Source organism: Tauraco erythrolophus, chromosome 3 (assembly GCF_009769465.1).
Source record: "Tauraco erythrolophus isolate bTauEry1 chromosome 3, bTauEry1.pri, whole genome shotgun sequence".
NCBI classification, from domain to species: Eukaryota; Metazoa; Chordata; class Aves; order Musophagiformes; family Musophagidae; genus Tauraco; species Tauraco erythrolophus.
This window is the reverse complement of record NC_141467.1, coordinates 36,204,484-36,224,928: the sequence shown is the minus strand read 5'-3', so window position 1 is coordinate 36,224,928 and position 20,445 is coordinate 36,204,484. Positions and strand designations below refer to the sequence as shown.

Below are 20,445 nucleotides of genomic sequence, written 5' to 3'. Positions count from 1 at the left end.
TGTTACAACTACACACGGCACACAGCTTCACAGTTCATGCGATAGGCAGTGTCTAAAAAATCAGGTACTAACTTCCAAAAACATTTAAATATCTACGGTATTTAAACACAGTGTTTTCTAGTTTCTCATAAGAAAAGTAAGCTGTAAACATTTTTACCTTTAGTTCATGCCTTGTTTGCTAGGTAACGTGGACTTTTTTGTTGGTTTGTTGTTGGTTTGTTTGTTTTTTTTTTAAATCTACAACCATTGGTGGAATAAATCTGTGTTCCCAAAAATATTACATTCCATGGATAAAGCACAAGTCTATTATATAACCATGTGATACAGATACAGAAAACGAACTACTGTATTCAAAAACATAAAAGTTACTAAAACAGTCCATAGCTGTTAGAGCTGATGCTTTCAGAATACAGACCAACATTGTTGCACTAAAAATGTTCAAAAATAAGGCCTCTGAAATAAATATTTCCATTCTTTAAAAAAAAGATATAATAAAAATGTACATCACATGGTCAATGTAAGTATAAAAATCACTAAGTTAAACCATTCTGGATGATGTATCTGAAGTAAAATGGCCTAGATTTTGCTTCTGCCGACGTCCTCTATTGTTTTTGGGGCATTTTCTGTTAAAAAAAGAAAGAGGGAAAGAAAAAGGAGGGCTGCTTTTATACATGTTGCATAAAATTAAACCTAGCAATAAAGCACTGACTTTATTTTCTGTACTCGACAACAGCAAGGAGTCTATGAGCCGTGCTGACTGAAGGAATGCTCCAACTGCTTGGTACCGGACTGTCAGCTGGGCATGTCCGTGGGACCTCAGATCACTCAGAACTGAGTTCTGCTTGAACTTGAGACTGAAACCAGCAACGCGCTACGTCCTTCAGCCTTGATCCAGCAAAACACATTCCATGGTGAACAATTGCATTGGCTTGGCTCTATACGTATTTCATACTTAAAATCCAGCGGACGGTAAGACTGGATCAATCAGTCTTTTGAAGTGCTGGACCTGCAGGTGCCCTGCTGCTCGCCGCAGCCCGAGACAGAGCCCACCCAGGACCCTCTGTGGGGTGACTCCAGTGGTCCCTTTCCTGGAGACGGCTACACAACTAAGAAAGGATTCACAAACGCCAGCAATTCTGAATGAGATGGGACTTAGCCCGTCAGACAGTGGGCAGTGCAGGACAAAGCAGTCCTGCTGGGATGCAGCAAGACAGACTGTCCCTGAGCGACTGTGAGCTGGGGAACCGTCACAGGGAGGCTGAGACAGCTGCTGAACCACAGCCTTCCACACCACTGCTTTGGCCAGCAGGGTGTTGAGTAAAAAAGGGATGACATCATTTGACGACATCAAATAACTCTTTTACATGCACAGGAGGTGTTAGGATATGCGTACTTATACCTACTACATTGAACCTTACAAGAGAGACAGGGAAGGAGGCCTATGCTGTTCATTCACAGGGTGCCACTCTACATCACTGAGCTTGAGAAGCCATGCGCTAACGCAGTAGCAGAAAGTTTTATGGCCCAATGTAACTGGAGCTGAAAAAGTGAAAGATGAGTAAAGGAGGAAAAGGCAAAGTGTGGCACAGATGCCCGAGTGTAGGACTTAAATGCTCATGCACTTCTAAGGTACCTAAGTCATCCTTAATCTAGCCCAGAGCCCTCAGTCCTCATTGGGTTCAAGTCCCTGATGAGCAAACTGAATCCCTTGTCATCAAAAAGAATCCACGGCTCTCACCTCAGTCTGAGACAACCCATAAACTTGAACTCTGCGCTTGTGCATCTTTACATCTCATAAAATAGGTTCCCATGGAGAGTGCCTAAGAATGGGACTAGCTGCACGTTCATTTTCAGAAAGCATATATGGTGTGAGAGACACTCCTCTCTGTGCATAACACCATTTAGTGGTACTGCAGGGAACAGCATCTTGTCAACCTCTCTGGTTTCACCGGGTGGGAGGGCGGGGATCAGAGCTTCTATAAGGTATCAGCACTGCTTGAATAACTCCAGTGAAGGTCTAACACAGTAGCTGACCTTTCGGATGTGTTTCAAGGCTGATCTGTTCTGCTGGGTTGATCTGGGGATTGAGAGTGGTTACTGGGAGTTTGTGAATTTAAACAAATGCGTGTTTTGTGCGAAAAAAAAAAGAAAAAGGCGATAGGACGTTACATAATCCCTCTGCTTCAGTCATTAGGTATTTTTAACGTGGGTAATTTAGGATGTATGTTGAAGCACATAAAATTTTGGGTTCAAATATTTAAATATAGAAAAAGAATATTCATACAATGTGTAATTTTTCACTGTGTTTACCTACCTTGTTATGCACATGACAATTGCAACTATAATGGCAATCTGTACAGCTCCAATTATTGCTGCAATAAGGACATGCGTAAGCTTTTGTCTACTCGGGACAACATAAAGAATACTAAAGTCTGTCTTTTCACAGTGCTGTCCAGTATATCCTGATTCACACCTGAAAAAGAAAAGGCATATTTCATGGAATCTGTAATCTGACAACAGCCCAGACATTTTGCAAATGAAATAAGGAGTCCAAAGTGACTCCAGCTGAGAAAGAGCTGGTGAGAAGGCAGAGGTGTGGTAACGCTTGGGTTGGGGAATGGTTTGGATTTCTGTGGCAAGAGAAGAGATAGAGCAGTTATGCTCTGCTTTCCTGGATAAGGTTACTAGTGGCCCTCTCTGAAAACACACCAGTGTGGTGAAGGCCTTGATTTAGCAAAAGAAATATGTGGGGTTATTATTAAATCAATTAATATTCAGGAAGAATAAAGCAACTAGGTGAAACATGTAGACAGGGCTAAACGAAACACAAAGCAGCACGCTCCTGAAACACCAAGTGAGCATGTTCATTCAGCTGCAACTATTATTAGGAGAGAAGTGACCAAGAGAAAGAGAGACCTTGAAAAATGGAGGAAAAGGAAGATCCCTTTTCAAGCTGCAGCCTACAGAAGTGGAATCCTGCAAAACGTGTTGGACAAGACCAGCATCAAAATCCCTCCTGCCCTATCACTAAACCAAAATTTGATGGAGGTCACATTAGAAAACCCAATGGCCCACAACTGTTCACATGAGAGTTCATAGAAGAATCCATAAAAATTGGCCAGTGGTGGGGGAGAAACAGCTCTAAATGGTACCTTGCCTGAGCAAAGCAGCAGTTAGCTCAACAAGAAACTCAGCAGAGGCTGCTCCTTATCAGTGACACGTGGTCGAGGAACGCGGGATGTGCCAGTGGTGAAGGTGGCAGTGGAAACATGCTCTGGAGGAATTCATGCCACAATGCAAGAGAAGCAGAAGCACAACAAGGAAAGGCAAGAGCCATCCCAGACACTGAGCTGAAATCTGCAGAATCAAAGGCCACCACTTACTTCCCTGAGCAAGTTCCTCATACAGCTATCCTTTAAAACCAATGGATGCAAATGCATCATTAAGGGCAACTGAATCATACAATCAGCCTCCAGTGCTACAGTAGAAAGCTGGAGAAGAAATACTGACACACAGGCAGAGAAACAATCCTTTTGAAAACTGGATCAGACAAGCCTGAATGCAACACAAAATCAGTCTTATCCATCCGAAAGCTTTGTGCTAGGGTAGGAATTAATTCTGTTTGAAGGAACAAAATAATTACTCCACAGACCTTCCTACAACTGTTAATGCAACTCCTAATCCCTCTTTGCATGCAGGGATAATGGCTGGGGTTTATATGTTCATAGTCTTGTGACTCTACTTTCTCCAGCCATGAGCTGCTGTGTGAGGAGTTCTGGTTCAGGCATGAAAAAAGTTCCCGTAAGAACAGAGTTACTAAAAAAAAGCCCCCATGTGCTGTAAGCAAGCTCAGTAATGGCTAGGAAGGGAACCAAGAGAAACATGTGTTAGCGTACAAGAGGGAAGAGGACGGGGAACATGTTGGTAATCCTGCAAAAAGAAACAATAAGGAAGAGGACTCCTTGCTAGAGGACTGAATTCTTATTACTTTGCTTTTGTTTTCATTAAAGAAGGTAACAGTCAAAGTGCGATCAATTGTGAGAATTGCTTTAAGGCATATGAGGCAAAACAAAGCAGAGGAGGCACAACTAATTCAAAGATGTTTCCTCAGAAACACTGACGTGACAGGCAATTATTTCTGAGAAATATTCAATGGAGGTTCAGGAGTATTGAATTCCTGCAAAGAAGTGCTTGTGCTAAGAAGCACGATTGGTGGTGGGAAGAAGTACTAGGCACTGGTTTAAGCCACCTTAAACTAGCAGAACATATTTTAAAGCATTCTGCTGCATTAATATTTAGCAAGATAATATAGCATTAATATAATAGCAAGATAAAGAGAGGTCAGCATGAGTTTATCAAAATATGCTGATCAGTCAATTAATTGAGTTAGCATCATGAAGTTTAGATTTCTCTGCAAATGACTGAACTGTGCTTTCCTCATGCAGCCTGCCATAAGGACTGGGCAGAACTGCACCGTGTAAGACGGGCAGCAGGACATGGACCAGATCCCAGCTGTGCAAAGCTTGCTACACTAAATATTATGCATTTACTACTAAGAAACCTTCCTTCCACCTGCCTGCTGGTAGTCCTGGAGGGCTGCTGCACCATAAGCAAGGAGATTCATTGCCCTTAGTGACAGTGAAAGTCAGAATTTTCTCTGAGCAGGTATTGTCTGCAGTTTTGTAGGTCATCTGATACCTCACATATATCACTACCAGAAAATGAGGACCAAATTAAACAATGCTTGATGTGTATGAGAATGCAAAGTATTTGAAAATAACAATCTGCCCCTAGCATTCTTCATTATATCTTCCTCACCAGAGAAAGAGAGAATTTTTTTCTTTGGTAGAAGAACACGATTACTACAGTGGATGGCTGCCTGATATAAATAATTTGTTTCTTTAATAATTCTGCTTCAGTAGGAAACACACATAAAGTACGAGACCATCAGTATTTAAATAGCCAAGAAAAATCCAAAGGAGATCTGATACTAAGGATTAAGAACTGACAGTCAGAAATTCTTGACTGGAACCATGTGAGGTTTTTCATGCTAGGCCCAGTGCTGACATACTTTTCAGGCTGTTTAAATAAATAATTGAAGATAGCAATAGTAAATGTAATTATAAAATAGAATGTAAAGGGACAGTACATTCATTAAATTCATCAAAACATTGCCTATCAGTAATTATTAGAGCAATAATAAATATTTAAATGATTGAATAATAAATTAATAAATGACTATATGATTAGTGCCATCCAGAAAAAAATTCTGAGAAATCAAAAAATCAGTTCATTCAGTCAGGAATGTTTTCCTTGAAATACCTCTACTTCGAATATTTTGAGGACAAACCCATCAGACATTGTGTTACACACAGCTCTAGATCAAAAGAATACTGTAATTAAATAGTGCTGCCTAATGCCCATCAACATGATGTTGAGGATGCATCCAGTTTCCCAAGAGAAGCAAAGCCATGTTGAGCTCTCTGGGTTATGGCCAAAGTAAAGAGAAAAACAAATAAGTCCAACAAACAAATTGGAAAGGTGAAAATAAACAAGAAAGGGTCTTGGATGGGAAAAGGAACAATGCTTAAGTTGACAATCATACTGGCTCTGCCTTTCTGGCTTGCTGCTCCCTGGTAAGTCTGGAAACCCTTAAATCTTGGCAGTGGAAAAAGCCCTAAATATCCTCAATCGATAAAGATCAAGGGAGAAAATGTGATAGTATCTAATGGATTTACAGCTGAAGTTTCCGAAGGAAAGGAAAGCAAAGAGTTATAGGATCTTCAACCACATTAATCTGAAAGTACAAGCTTGCAAGATAAAAGTTCAGGAGTGAAACCTCCTAATAAGTAGGCATGCCATGTTATTAAGAAGTGGCCTTTTTTTATAAACGACTTTTTAAAGAAAATAAAGTGGCAGAATTTAGTTGGTGAAGTGTAAAGAAAAAAATTATCTGGGAGCTAAGGAAGTAAAATGGAACGTTCAGATTTCCTGCGAAACACTGAGTGGCTTAATACCGAGTGTACCGAGCTGCTAGATTATACCGTAGACAAAAAACGTGGGCTAAAAAATATTTTGCAATTTTATACTCTCTAGATGAAGCCTATTATTGTGAAAAAGGGCAATAAATGTTAAAAATAAGATACAGACACTCTAGAGAGAGTTTACGACAAGAGCAACAAAATGTATATATAGCATAAAAACAGAATGAGAGTTCAATGGGGAAAGGGTTTTTTTGTGGTTTTTTTTTCCCTCTAGATAGGATTTGGCAGCTGAAAATACGGAGACAACACTAAGGCCATAGTCCTCAGAGAGATTCAGCTTCTGAACTACCTGAATGACCGAGCATCTCTGAGCACTCTCTCCTGCACGACTGCAGCAGCTGGGCGCTGCCCACAGCCTAGGGATACAGCTCCTGGTGCCAGTGCTTAGGTGAGTGCAAACTGATACACACCGTAATTACATCTGGAGAGCCTTCTGATTAAGCTTTGCAGCAATTTCAAGCACATTTTGGAGGCATGCAGGACTTACCGGCAGGAAGCCTTCTGAGTGGAATAAATGAATTCACATTTTCCATGTATACAGTAGCCATTGAAGCTTTCTGAACAAGGTATGTGGTTTCCAATGTAAATGTCTTCTCTTTGATCACTGGCATCTTGGAAAGAAATACACATAAACAAGTATAAATGGCTGTATGGCATTCATTAAAAAATCTGTACCAAGAATAGCATACTTTTAAAATCTTGTAGTGAATAAAGGAATATAGAATAATAAAGCAAAGGCTTAAGAGTGACGTTTCAGAGGCACCTAGGTATTTCCTAGGATGTACTGCACTGAAAAATGATCCTCAAAGACATAAAACCATAGAATCATAGAATCATTTAGGTTGGAAAAAACCTTTAAGATCATCGAGTCCAACTGCAAACCTAACACTGCCAAGTCCACCACTAAACCATGTCCCTAAGCACCACCTCCATAGTCTTTTAAATACCCCCAGGGAAGGTGACTCAATCACTTCCCTGGGCAGCCTGTTCCAATGCTTAATAACCCTTTCAGTGAAGAAATTTCTCCTAATAGCCCATCTAAACCTCCCTTGGCACAACTTGAGGCCATTTCCTCTTGTCCTATCGCTTCTTACTTGGGAGTTACATCTAATATGCTTCTTATGTCAGATTTCTTGAAAGGAGAAAAGTATTCACGACAGAAACAAGCCAAGGCAGGAAGATCAGCAGGTGTTTTGTTAATGGCACTTGGGCAAAGAGCGAATATATAGATACAGAGAGAGCTCTCTCTCAGGTCTAAACAGGGGAAAAAAACCTGAAGGGTCAGAAAGAAGCTGAACCACATTTTATGATCACCGGGTAGAAAACAACTCAATAAAGCTGGTACCAGCGGTCGTTACAGCTGAAATCAAACACACTGCAATAGCAGTCTTCCTCAGAGAAATGCTTTTATGGAGACGGAACTTCAAAATATTGAAATGAGCCGAAAATACCCACTCCTTTGGGAAGTGTACTAGGTCTGGCAGAGATGGAGTTAACTTTCTTCACAGAAGCCCATATGGTGCTGTGTTTCAGATTTCTGGCTGAGCCAGTGCTGGTAGCACACCAGTGTTTGGGCTGTTATTGAAAGGTGCTTGCACAGCATCAAGGCTTTCTCTGCGTCTCTCAGCAAGTCAGCTGGGGGTGGGCAAGAGCCTGGGAGGGGACACAGCTGGGACAGCTGACCCCAACTGACCACAGGGATATTCCCTACCATACAACATCATGCTCAGCAGTAAAAACGGAGGTTTTGGCCTTTCCAAGGTGGCAGTTGCTCAGAGACTGACTGGGCGTCAGTCTGCTGGTGGGACGTTGTGAGCAATGGCTTTTGCATCGCTTGTTTTTTTGTTCTTTTTTACCCCTTCACTTCTTAAACTGCCTTTATCTTGACCAATCAGTTTTTCTCATGTTTGCTCTTCTGATTCTCTCCTTCATCCTCCTGGGAGCAAGGTGGGGGTGAGCAAGCGTCTGGTGGGCACTTAGTTGCTGGCTGGGTCAGCCCAGCACAGGAAGGCAGTCCCTTCTGCCTCAGCATCTTTCGGGCTTCTGTCGCCCTGCTAAAACTATCTAAAGCTGCGTACACTTTCGACCATTCTTTCCTCAAAATTTTTCTGTAAAAAAGTCCTAAACACAGAAGTTGGTGTTTCATAATGAACTTCTCTAAAGAGCAGGGATCTAAAGATGTGAGCGTAATTGTGGAATTAGGTTCATTTCCACAGCAATAGACCACAGCGTCACAAATACAAGATTATAATGAACTGCAGGTGCAAAGGAAAAAGGGACTGTGAAGAAGAAATCTCTTATACAATTGCAGATATTTGAAATAACACTAGCAAGAAAGAGAATGTATTTATATAAGAAAAAAAAGTTTTCACTGAACATTTTCTGGAAGGTTTTCTAATTTGTTCCAGGAGAAAAAGAATCTACTAGAGGTTTGAGATACAAGGAAGCTTGATGGTTCAGGCTACGCTTCAAAGATTTAGGAGACTTGATACAAGGGAAGAACATTGCCTAATACTGACAATATGTCCACCACTTCTCTGTTGGAATAGACTATGTTGTGGTATGTCTAAGACGAGAAAAGTGAAGATGGCTCATCCCAGAACTATTGCCTCCTCCGAGACATTAATTACTGTTGTATCTGATGGCAATCAAAGGCCAGTAATAAGGTACATACAATTATATTAGTCTGTTCAGATAGCTGTGCCATGTCTGGGTTTAATGTATGTGCAGAATGTGAGTTCCAGTGAAAAACGCGTCCCCTGAAAGGTGGCCAGGTAGCCACGGCCACCCAAGCCAGAGGCAAAACTGGTATTATACAAAGAGATGTTAAATGAAGGAGGTGATTCCTAGTGTAAAACAGACATTTACCCACCTACTGATAGGAATCTATTTTTAGTCTGAGAGGCCTGCTAGGCTGCTTCAGAGCTTCAAAGTGACAGATTTAACCGGTGTAGGAGCCTTGAAAGAGTGATTGGATATAAGAGTTCAGATACTTCACCAGAAGGAAGATGCATGCACAAATCCTGATGTCCCTCTTGGCACAACAAAACCAGCAAGCCAGCTGAATCATGGAAGAGAGACCTTTCTGACGGTCTACCTTAGGTAGACGCTTGCACTGCAGGACAAGACGACTGTGGTGGCTGTGGTTCTACAGACTAGAAGGTAGCACACATTCAGAGAACAGGGTGTAACTAGAGTAACACATGGGGATTTAAAGCAAAAGCAAACAGATAGAAGTATGGACTGTTCTCTCATCCTGGAAGAAAAAGTCATTCAAAGTAGTTCAGTTCAGGCTCTCATTATCTAAGAAGACCTGACTACTGCATTAAAAAATTCATAACAATTTTTTTTGCACAAGGCATACTCCCTCTGTGCATATCATTTGCTGAACTTGAGACTGTGCAAGCTATACACATTAATAATAATAATTACATAGAATGTTTTTTCCACTAACTAGATTTCAAGAGCAATTTATATGCAATGAATAAAAGGCTGTAACTTCTTCTGAATAGGAACCAAAAGTGGTGTTTCATTACATCACATAATAAGATGTATATTCCATTTGGTGCCTTTTATGCCTTCATAATGTAAGTGAAAATTGACATTAAATCATTCCAACTGGTATATTATATGGAGTGAAAGTAAGAGAATTTGTGAAAAAAGAAAAATACTCGGAGCTTTTTGGCACTGAATGACTTCTCAAGAAGAATACAAGGAATGTGGAAAGCCATGGTGGGATGGCTTTACTCTGGGAGGCCATGGGAGTGCAAAACAAGTGTAATGACAGAAAGACTAAAGACTAGAGTTAAGGGAGAAGATAGCAGTGCTATTACTTGTGAGAGAAGAGGAGGAAAGGTTAACACCTATGCAGATCTGCTCTTTGCCAAAAACTTGAGAAAGACAGAGGCGTTTTGTCCTGGACAGAAGCACTTTGAGCAAGAGGCATGAAATGCAGAAGCATATTTGTCCTGAGAATGCACCTAACGCACATGAGCTACTAACACATAAAACTGAGCATGAAGTGAAACTTGACCTTATTTCATTTATACTAAGGTTCAAATAGCTAAGGTAAGGTTCATATGGGTAACATATTTTCAATCAATGTGATTTTAGTTTACTGAAAACATTTTAAAATAACCTTATCAATACAGAATCCGTCATTTTTTTTTTTCTTTCAGAAATTATCAGAAAAGATGGGGTCATGGTGGGGCTTGTGTAATTTCATCAGGATTATCACAGCTTGGTGTCTTGCAGCAAAGGCATTTTCACTGCACTTGGAGGGAGTCTAATCCTGTGACCGCTGAGCAGGGTGGTGAGCAGCTGGGCATCTTAGAGGAACAGAGCAGGCAAAACTCCCAAATCACACATGGCTCCCTCTTGCCAGCCTTGCAACGCCAGTGCTGTAAGAAAGAAGCTGTTCACAGGTCTGTCTCGGCTACGGAAATCAAAGCTGTAAGGCAGACGAGAAGGGACCTGCGTGCTCTTTTTTTTCTATGGAAACCATAACCAAGCTGCACAAAGTCAGCACAGTACCTTTCACCTCTGGCCGATACTGCATGCCGTCGTCTTTCTTTCCAACTGCGTTTGTGTCATCTGTTTCTAGGTGATAAATACAAGCACGGACAGCTATTAGGAAAGGCTTATTTCCAGACCACGATGTGTAGGTCATTCAGAAGCCAGCTTAATATTCAAAGAAGTATTTTAATTGCCGTAAAACTGGACATGTTCCCCCATTGTTCCTGCCATACAACCAGGCTGGTAGCACAGCTGATCAGTAACAGAGTCAGTAACACCAGCGTCCACACCAACACATGGCACACCTCAAGCTGTAGGTTTTGAAACTGTCCAAGTTACAGATCTAGATGGAACTGGCAAAGAGATGGTGAAAAGCTGTTATTCCTATGGGCGGATCCTAACTGCAAGAGCCCAAAACTGAAGAGTCATGCACATGATTAACTAGAGGGCAGGAGACAGTGGGTTTCAGTGGACCGTTCCAACACTGGAAAAGGAAATGGATAAATATTTGTGCAATTGGGGCCCAGCTTGACTCAACTTGGAAGTACACTGCACAGCCCACAGCAGCAAGAGGGAACGTTTCCCACACGCCGGTATTCCTTTTGCTCTCCTGCTTCTTACCCGCCCCCCCCCCCGTCATGTAAGACTTGCTGGACTATTGCTTAGATTCTCCCAAGAGCTTTTGCTGTCTTACCAGGTAGCAGCAGCCAAAGGAAGGCAATGCAAACACAGCACGTATGCATGTAGCATAAACATACCTCTGCGTGGAGAACTCCAAAATACAGGCGGGGGGTTCACTGATAACCGAATCAGTGACTTCTGATCAAAACCAGAAAGCTCTACCAAGCCCCCTTATGTCAGAATTTACATTTACCAGAAAAACAAAATTAAGCCCACCTGAGCAGTGTCCAAGATGCCTGATGTCGATCTGCTCTTGCCTCAGACACGATGCTTCTCTAACAAAGCACGGATTGTTATAGGAACTCCCATCAGAAGCACATACAGGATTAAAACTGTATCCACTGCAGTCTATATTACATACACACCTGTTAATTGAAACATACAGTAAACCAAAACTGACATCCGGCAAACAGAAATTAAGTCATGTTGAGTCCTGAATAAACACTAGCTCATACACTAATACCAGGAGAGAAGAGCATGTTGCATGAGGATGCTAAGAATTTCTTGACATCTCAGGCTTCCAAGCGGAATGTACAAAATTATGAATAGGTGCTTCAGTCTGCTTTTTCATAATGTATTGGTGTTTCTTGCAGTTTTACTGTTATATCAATCTCATGGATTAACACCTGATTGATTACACATTGCTAGGAAGATTTACTACATTAATAGAACAGTTTGTGGTGTCTGTTCTCAAGTGTGAACAAAAACAGAGGAATATTCTACTTTTTTTGGGGTGTCAGGATCCCTGAGAGGGAAACAAAAAGAAAAGGACTCCCATTTCTGTTGAGCAGTAAAAGGAGTTTCTCTATTCAGAGGCTGTACAGAATCAATATGCTTGGTTAACTGTGTCATTTCACCAAGACATTCATTCATACCTTTGAAAGTTAAGAGTGGGTTTATTACATCATATTTAAAACAGGATTATGTGATCTGGTTATTTCATATTGCATCAAATCAACACTTCGGTTGTTTTAGACACAGCATTTTCCATATAATTTGCAACTAGAGATTGTACAAAAAAATTGGGAAAAATGAAGTCCTAGCATGTAGCTGGTTTCTAGCCACCCAAAATGCAGGACAGCTAAAGACTTAGATAGGCTTAGGACTTACCTGGTTTTGGTTAGATAGTTTTGTTGCCCCAACATAAAGTCCTGAAATATTACATGTGTGAATGACACAGGAAAACATTCCGATTTTCCAGCCCCACTTCCCTTGTTTATTCTAATTAATATTCTACTTTTTAACCAAACCTCTATTTTTGAACGAAAGTTTCTACATGTGTTTCGCACTGCTCTGCAAGCTCCACTCCACCTCTAGACTGGGAAAAGCAAGGAGCATGGCTGTGGAACAGGGGATGCAGCGGGCACCTGATCCAGCTCTCCATTGAACTCCTCCTGCTGCCGTGAGAGCAGGAAGAGCTGCCCTGCATCTTCTGAGGAGGTGGCAGTGGGCACGTGGTCCTCTCCTTGTCAGAAAGGGGCACATGGTCTGACTGCTAGAAGCTGCTGCCAGCTTCATCTTGATTCACTCTTGTAAGACACAGGGTGGGAAAAAAACCCAAGCTACCACCTTACCAGGTTTTTTATGTTCTTTCCAGCTGTTCCAGGTACAATCAAATGATTAAATAGATGTAGATGCGCCTCAAGTCAGTAACAAATCCCACAGCAGAACCTAATTCCATGTGCTGCAGAAACATCGAAGGTGGCCAGCGTACTTTTTCCTTTCCCTCCCCTTCCCTGAGCACCACTTGTTATGAAGCTTAAAGATACTAATTTTCCCAGTAACATGTTGTGCCCGCGAACTTCAGATTGTTACTAGACAAAAGAACATCTCTAGTGCAAATGGGTTTTTAAGTGCACCTACTGACAGTGAAAAACGGCCCCAGTAACAATCTCAGGGACCTACCTCATAGTACCTATGAAGTCGCTACATATCAACATGATGAACATGCAATTATTTTTCTTACTAGAAACGGTAACAGTTGTAAACCTTAGACCCAGAAAAGGAAGTACGATTTTGTTTACATGCTCCCACATGATCTTCAGCCTAATAAGCCTAATGAGGGGTTTATTAGGATTTACTATATGCAAATAAAAGGCTCATGGCTCAGCAGTTGTGCACATTTATTGACACAAATGAGCAGAGAGCTACTCTTCGTTTGCATGACACTGGCTATGTGCTTATGGATACCTTCGCTCAGCCTTAGCTCGCAAGGATAAGTTCACCCTTGTCAAGTTCTAGCACATTTGTATGTATCTCCAGACCAATACCATCTATATTTCTATGCCCAAACAGCTCTAATTCTGTCTGTAGTCACCATTCAAGGTCTGTAGCATCATAGTTACTGTTGGCTTTTGTCACTCCTGGTAGAGTGACAAGGTGACTTTTGAAAATAATTTTTCTTTCTCATGGTGACATTACAGGCTAGAGTTGAAACTCCTTACATTTTCATGCTTTGCTGTGTTCAAATTTAACATCTAATGTTAAATGCTTACTTTCTTAGCATTGCCAAATGCTTGGTTTGTGGGTAGCTGTGAATTCCTGACCCTGTTTTTCTGATAAACACTCTCAGTCTTAGCTCTACGATGCACAAAAAATTATTTTTATCATTTAAAATTTACATCTGAAAGTAGGAAAATAAAAGGAAAAAAACACGACAGGAGAGCTCATGACACATGGGTAACCACTGGGGCAGCGTGAAGCAGCTGAAGCCCACTGCCCAGCTGCGATGGGCTGGCAGCTGCTCCATGTCTTTGGAGCAGGACAGAGCTGGTGGCTGCCAGGAGTGGGAGGTGAGCGAAACTCCCGCTCGCTGCCAGTCTGGATACCGGGAGTCGCTGGAGGCTTGCAAGCACACCAAATCCCCGTCCGGGCCTCACTAGCACAACAGACCCCGACCAGCTGGCAGACGTCTGTGCTGTCTGCCCACAGGCACACCAAATCTCCAGCGAGGCCCTCACTGGCCAGACAGGTCCCAGCCAGCCGGTGGGACACGTGTCTGCTCTCTGATCTCCAGGATCTTCCCTTGCTTCCAGGATCGGTGCCATCCTCCTTCCAGGCCCCCTTCTGTCCATGGGCACCTCTTCTCTCCAGAGCGTGGGCCCTTGGCTTCCCAGTGTAAGCAGCCCATCAGCAGAAGGGCAGCGCACAACCAGCTTCCCAGCTGCTGGCTCTGTCTCATGGCTCTTATATTAACTGGAGGATTCAAGACGTGACACTTGTTTAGCCCAGGCATTACTCAAAATTTATACTTAGCCCAGGCATTACTTAAAATTTACAACCAGTCCGTGCTGGTTGCACCTTGAGAGTTCAAAGGTTCAACTGAAGGTTCACCTCCCAACATGCACTCACTTATCTGCCTGATGCCATTAGCTACATCTTTGCTAACGACCATGATGCCAAATGATACATCTGGCCTTCAGCAGGCTGTTTCGTTACCGGTGTAGATGTTTTGACAGAGCTAGCTGGCATCTAAAAGCAGGTGGTTAAACCATATATATATATATGTATGTATATATGTAGTATACAGTGGGATAACAAACAGTTGAATTGGACTGAAAAAAACCCTTACTTAAAAAACCTGAGATTATTCTGCTTCATTATTCCAACACAAAAGCCTGATGCCATTCAGAGGGCTGAACGGGAAGGAATTAAGGTGAGGACGTGGCTGGAGCGAGATGCTCCGAAGGGAGCAGGGCCTCCACAGAGAGGAGCCATGAGCCCACATTAGAAACCTGTACCCACCAGAGAGTCCGCATGGGGTGCGGTGAGACTATCCTCCCTCATAGCCAGTTGAGACTAGACCGAAAATTCAGGCAGGCCTGCTGGAAGCGCCCAGCTGGGAGATGGGAGCAGTGAAACGCAAGGAGTGCTGCTCTCGGTAGAAAACACAAAACAAAAGTTTTTAACTGCTCAGTACTCATGAAGGAAGATAAAACTGTGGGAGAGTGAGCTGCTGTTCTGATGTGGCACATGAAACACATTGAAACTGGCAGCTGAGTCCCTGCAAGAGGACAGGACCACCACCACAGACTGAAACAAAAACGCAAAGTACTGGAAGATCCCCAAACCAACCCACTATGAAATATTGAAAAAATGTTACATCATGAAGTCAGAGAGCTACAGAGGGCAGACAAAAGCTTGATAATGGTGGGATAGCAGAAAATCCAACCTCCTCAGGGCAACAAATTCCTTCCACCAGTCAGTTTGAGTCCTAAAGCTAGGCAGAAGTCAAAGCTGAAGACTACAAAGCACAGCCCACAGGACGGCACTCATCCCATGGACCATACAAGGAGCACATAACGTATGGAAGAAGACACAGCAAACTGCTAAAGAGCTAAAAATGGGGCCCTAAAGGGCAGAAATCTTAAATGGGGGCTGTGTTTTGCAGGCAGAAGAACCCGTGCAAGGCATCACAGACTCTGGGCTTTGTTCTTCTTCACAGCTGACTGAAACTGGACACAGAATTGAAGTTCCATACTGTAATTTGTTCCCTGACAAGTCTTGCTTATGCTGGCGAGAGAGCACAAAGAAAGCAGAGGGTGACATGGAGAGTTGCTCAGGAATGAAGGGCAAGAAAAGCCTGAGATCATGAAGGAGGAGTGGGGATATGCAGGAGGAGCACAAGAGGGGCACCCAAGAGGAGAGAGGATAGAGCCTAATTGTAAAATTCCTCATATCCCATCTTTCAAGCACGTATTCTCACTTCTGCTTTAGCTCCCACCAGTGCTGCACCCACGTACAGTGGTCCACAAGAGAAATCCCACGTGCAGCTCCTTGAGCTCAGTCCGCACAGCTACAGACACCTTCCGGCACAAATGACTGATGAACAGCAGTCCTGGCATCAGAATGGACTCCCTCTGGCCACCAGCCTGTGATGGGCACTAGCCTGAAAATTTAGTTTCAGGGCCAAAGTGATGCAAAGGTTTTGATCATATTTCTAAATTTTGTTCTCTAGAAACCTGTAATGTGCTGGGGAATTAGGGCACGGCCCTGAGCACAAGAGGCACACTTCCCATTTTACCTTCTTACCCATGACTACACAAGTTCACCTGAAATTTTGAAAAAATAAAATACAAGTCCATGTGAGCACATCTCCAGCATGAAAATATTAGGCTACAAAATACGAGAGCAGGGAAATCATATGCAACAGAAGACAATTTTATAATACAGAAAGCGATGGAAAGCCTCTATCAGCAAGGTTTAGGTTAGGATTTTAATCCATAGAAAAAAGCTATTTTGAACAGAATTTTCTACCTTACTTCTACTCCTTTTAAAGATACATTAAAACACTATCCTGCATTTGTTGAGACCACATCACAGCTTTGATTCATCACAGTTTTGAATATTTTTAACACTGATTTTTAGATAACAATTTCATTCTATTCCTTATAAGAAAGAACAGAAGTAAGAGTGTTTTCATCCCTAATTATGAGAAAAAATAAAAATGAGGTATGCTCTATGTATGGGTTTTCTGGTGTAGGCAGGTAGGTGCACAATGACATTACTCAGACACAGAAATTCAATTCCTTATTTATACAGAAACTTCATTTTCTATTTAGACAGGAACTTAATTTCTTATGTGAGAAATCAACTGTCTATAACCTCTTAAACACAGCTATTTTGACCCCTCAGCATATTTTCACAAATGCTAAACGCTGGTCTGAGTTTAGATGGCTGATACAATCCAAGGAGACAACAGCATATGATGATGTCAGTCATACATAACTGCAGAACAAATCTTGTATTTTAAGCTTCTAGTGTGGAAAACCTGAGGTTCAAACCCAGGTCTGAGTTGCTTCCACGTTACAAGCAGACTAGGAAGGTGAATATGGGACAATCATTGCTGAGGTGAGCAGCCAGCCTGACTCTTGGGGTCACTTGTGAGAAGTCTCCTGGGTAGGCAGTGCAGAAGCTTGAGCTCCGTCTCTCCAGTAAATGCCGCTCTGACAGGTATGTTTATTGTGACCTCACAAGGGAATCAGGAAGGATCTTGTGAGGGAAGACACAGAATTATTCAAATTTTCACAAAGAAAAAAGTAATTCTTTTGAAAGGTTGCAAAAAAAAAATGTCAGAGTACTTTTAAACATTGTAGTATCTTTCCCCCAGCTTTCAATTATTTACTCCTGCTATTTGGAATAACTTCCAGGAACAATTGCCTCAAGTCCAGCAGTAGTGCAAGCTTAAATTGTTGTGTGAAGCTGATCTTGAGCTGCCAGAAGTGAGGATAAGCACAGGAAAGTCTGCAACAAAAAAAATCCAATACCCTCCAATAAAAGGTTCCTCTGTTCCCTCAGTTGTTTTTTCAAAGTGCCAGTTTTCCCTCAGGCTTGCCAAAGCCATGCCACATTGGATAAATCAATCATCGCATCCTAATACAAGTCAAGAATATGGCAAAACCTTAGACCTGTACCGATACTGAGTGTTTTGCCACTTCCATTTGGAGCTGAGTGAGGACTCCACAGCTTGAGCCCCACCGCTGCTCTGCTGTTGGCTTTTGTACGTGTTGGACAACATGATCCTGCTTAGTGCCCCAAGAAAATAAAGAAGAACTACCAACTGGTGCCTTCAGCCTGATGTGTGGCTGCTCAGCACAACCTTCAGAAGAAAAGAGTTAGTCACTTAGGGAAAAGTCACTTAACAGAAACATGTACTAAGGATATCTTGAATGTGCTTGATGCTTCATACCAGAAAGAAGTGAATGAGTGCTTCAAGTTTTTGCTGTAACTGCTTGTTGTAAAAGTCACACTGGAATAAAAGGAGTCAGAGGAATACAAGAGTTTTTTTCACTATAACCTTCCTATTGGTTTTAACTAAAAGAGTTGAAATAGGTAGCTGATTCTCCGAGTTGATGTCTTGCTGGACAAGATTGCTACTCAATGTCCTTAACAGATCTTTTCTCTTGCTTAGCCCTGGAAAGCCAGCAGGATGTATTCAGGCGTTTCCCTGATGTACTGGAGTATACAGAAAAACCTTAATTTTGTCACCTGTCATCAGAGAGCTGACATGCTAAGAAAAAAGACACCAGCTTGCTTTCCAGAAGCAAACAGAAGTTCAGATTTCCTGTGACAACATGGTTTTGGAAGTTGCAGGTGTATCGTTCATTAACACCATTAGTTTAAACAGAAAAGCATTTGAATTTCAGGAAAGTACAAAGTGCTATAATTAAACCAAACAAAAATTTTAGGTGCTTTTAATCAATAGGAAATGAGAATGTACAGCTCATTTATAAGAGGCTACTAGGTGTAACAAAGAAAACGTGTTCAGTAAAATGACGTGACACGTTTGCAACGAGCTCAGGCTGTAAGAGCACTTGCTGCCATCAGTAAATTAATTAGATCCCCAGAGATCAGAACACATTTCAAGGCTCCTTTTTGTTTTCAGGCTTCAAGGTGTACATGGTTCGTTGGAAGTTCCACATGCTTAAAACCACGGTAGATTCAAAGAAAAGCGAGACAAAAAGGAAAGGAAAGCATTACAGGTTTGTGGAGTGGGCTTGGCTGCTGAGAGAGGTTGGCATTTGCAACCAGCAGATCAGGCTGCTGCATTTGTGCCCATCTGGGATTTGCTCACAAATGTATTTTCTGGCCTGGCCTCGCAGAGAGTGCTGCTTGCTACCCCTGCCCAGTAGCCAACAGCAACAGGAAGCTTTCTCAGGTACCTATTTATCGGCACATCTGCTTACAAACGTGAAATGGAAACACTGGAATAAAACAGAGTGTGTGAAATGCACACAAATGGGTAAGTGTATGCTTGATAGAATAAATTTAGGTGAATTGAAATAGCGGGGGTGTTGCAATTGCAGTTAAGAAGATAACCATGTCAAATGAAGGATTACCTTTCATTTGATGTTTCTTCCCTTGCGTGCAATTCTTCTCAGATGAAACCCGAACTAAGAAAATCTGGATTTCAAAGTGATTTCTCTACCTATTCCACTAGAGCTGAATCTTCATTAGTTTTTTTTGGCGTCTTTTTAAAAATCCCTTTGTAGCACTGGGGCGATAACGGCAAGAGAAGTAGATTTCAATTCTACAAGCTTCTCTATGTCCTGCTTGAACTCCCTCTCAGCTTTACTTCTGCCCAGCAATGCAGAACACCCTTTAAATACCATAAGCTTCAGCTACTTTCCCGCCATCTCTTTGCTCCCTTTTTTAATTTCGTATCACGGCTTTCTCTGACCACTGTAGAAATTTAGTCTCTAACTGCAGCGAGCTTCTAGCAGCATATGTGGTGAACTGATGCTTCTTCTCACAAGAGTGACCTAACCCTTCCTCCACTCTTGATTAATAGAAACTTCAAAGACTTGGCACACACTGCTGCAAAGATCGTTAAAAATGCACATTAAAAAAAACAAGCCTGGATTATTATCCATCCAGGATCTATTCAATTTATTCACAGCCAGTATAATGAAGAGACCATTATACTATTCCTTTCATATCAGGATTTCCTGTAGCTGAATTTACAAAATGCTGTAATCCCATGACACAACCCTAAATCCCTTGTTTAGGTTGATTTCTTCTATTGTTTGTGTTTGTGTGTTTTGCTTTATGCATAGATACTTCGGATTTTTTTTCTGTAGGATCAGAAAGCTGTGAATTGCATTTACACAGAATTAAGACACCCTTCCTTATGAGTTCATACATACGATAACATACGCTAAAAAGGTCAGGAAAAAAAATGAGTAAAAGTGGTCAAAAGGGCAAATATAACCAGTTGTACTTCAAACAGACCAAATCTTTCCCTGGAAGACAAATTAGGTAGACAAGGCCGAGGCTGTGTCTTTAAAATGTCCATATTGGTATTCTAAGTGTTAATACTTACACTTCTGAATTTCTGGCTTGGCCATGTGAAAACAGACACTATGTAAATTACAGGCCAGTTGAATCTATACATTGCTGAGACACATTTTCTTTCTAAGTAAATATCGTAAAATTTAGTCTCAAAGGTCTACTTGGGGATCGGTTTGTCAATTTTTTTTTTAAATCTACATTATGAGTCAAAACAGATCTTTGACAGCATAGTACACTTCTTTAAAAAAGACTGAATGTGCTCAGAATCTCATTTTCCATATTTTACCTGTTAAAAAATCAAAACATAGGTAAAACTGAAAACATGACACATTTGAACAATGAGGCTATTTTTAAGTTAATGACGTCCTTATCAAAGACCAAAAAGAGAAGAAAAGAAGAAAAATGGTATTTTATA

General features: G+C 41.7%; 1 protein-coding gene across 1 annotated transcript in view; it reads right to left on the bottom strand.

Annotated features, from left to right (window-relative positions):
* Positions 1–538: 538 nt before the first annotated feature.
* Positions 539–20,445, bottom strand: part of TMEFF1 (transmembrane protein with EGF like and two follistatin like domains 1) — a 125,460-nt gene continuing 105,553 nt past the window's right edge. The window contains exons 6-10 of the mRNA XM_086609151.1: positions 11,457–11,605; positions 10,578–10,643; positions 6,532–6,655; positions 2,315–2,473; positions 539–623 (exon numbers count right to left, since the gene is read on the bottom strand). Of these exons, the coding sequence (XP_086465277.1) occupies positions 539–623; positions 2,315–2,473; positions 6,532–6,655; positions 10,578–10,643; positions 11,457–11,605 (583 nt within the window). The remainder of the gene's footprint in view (positions 624–2,314; positions 2,474–6,531; positions 6,656–10,577; positions 10,644–11,456; positions 11,606–20,445) is intronic.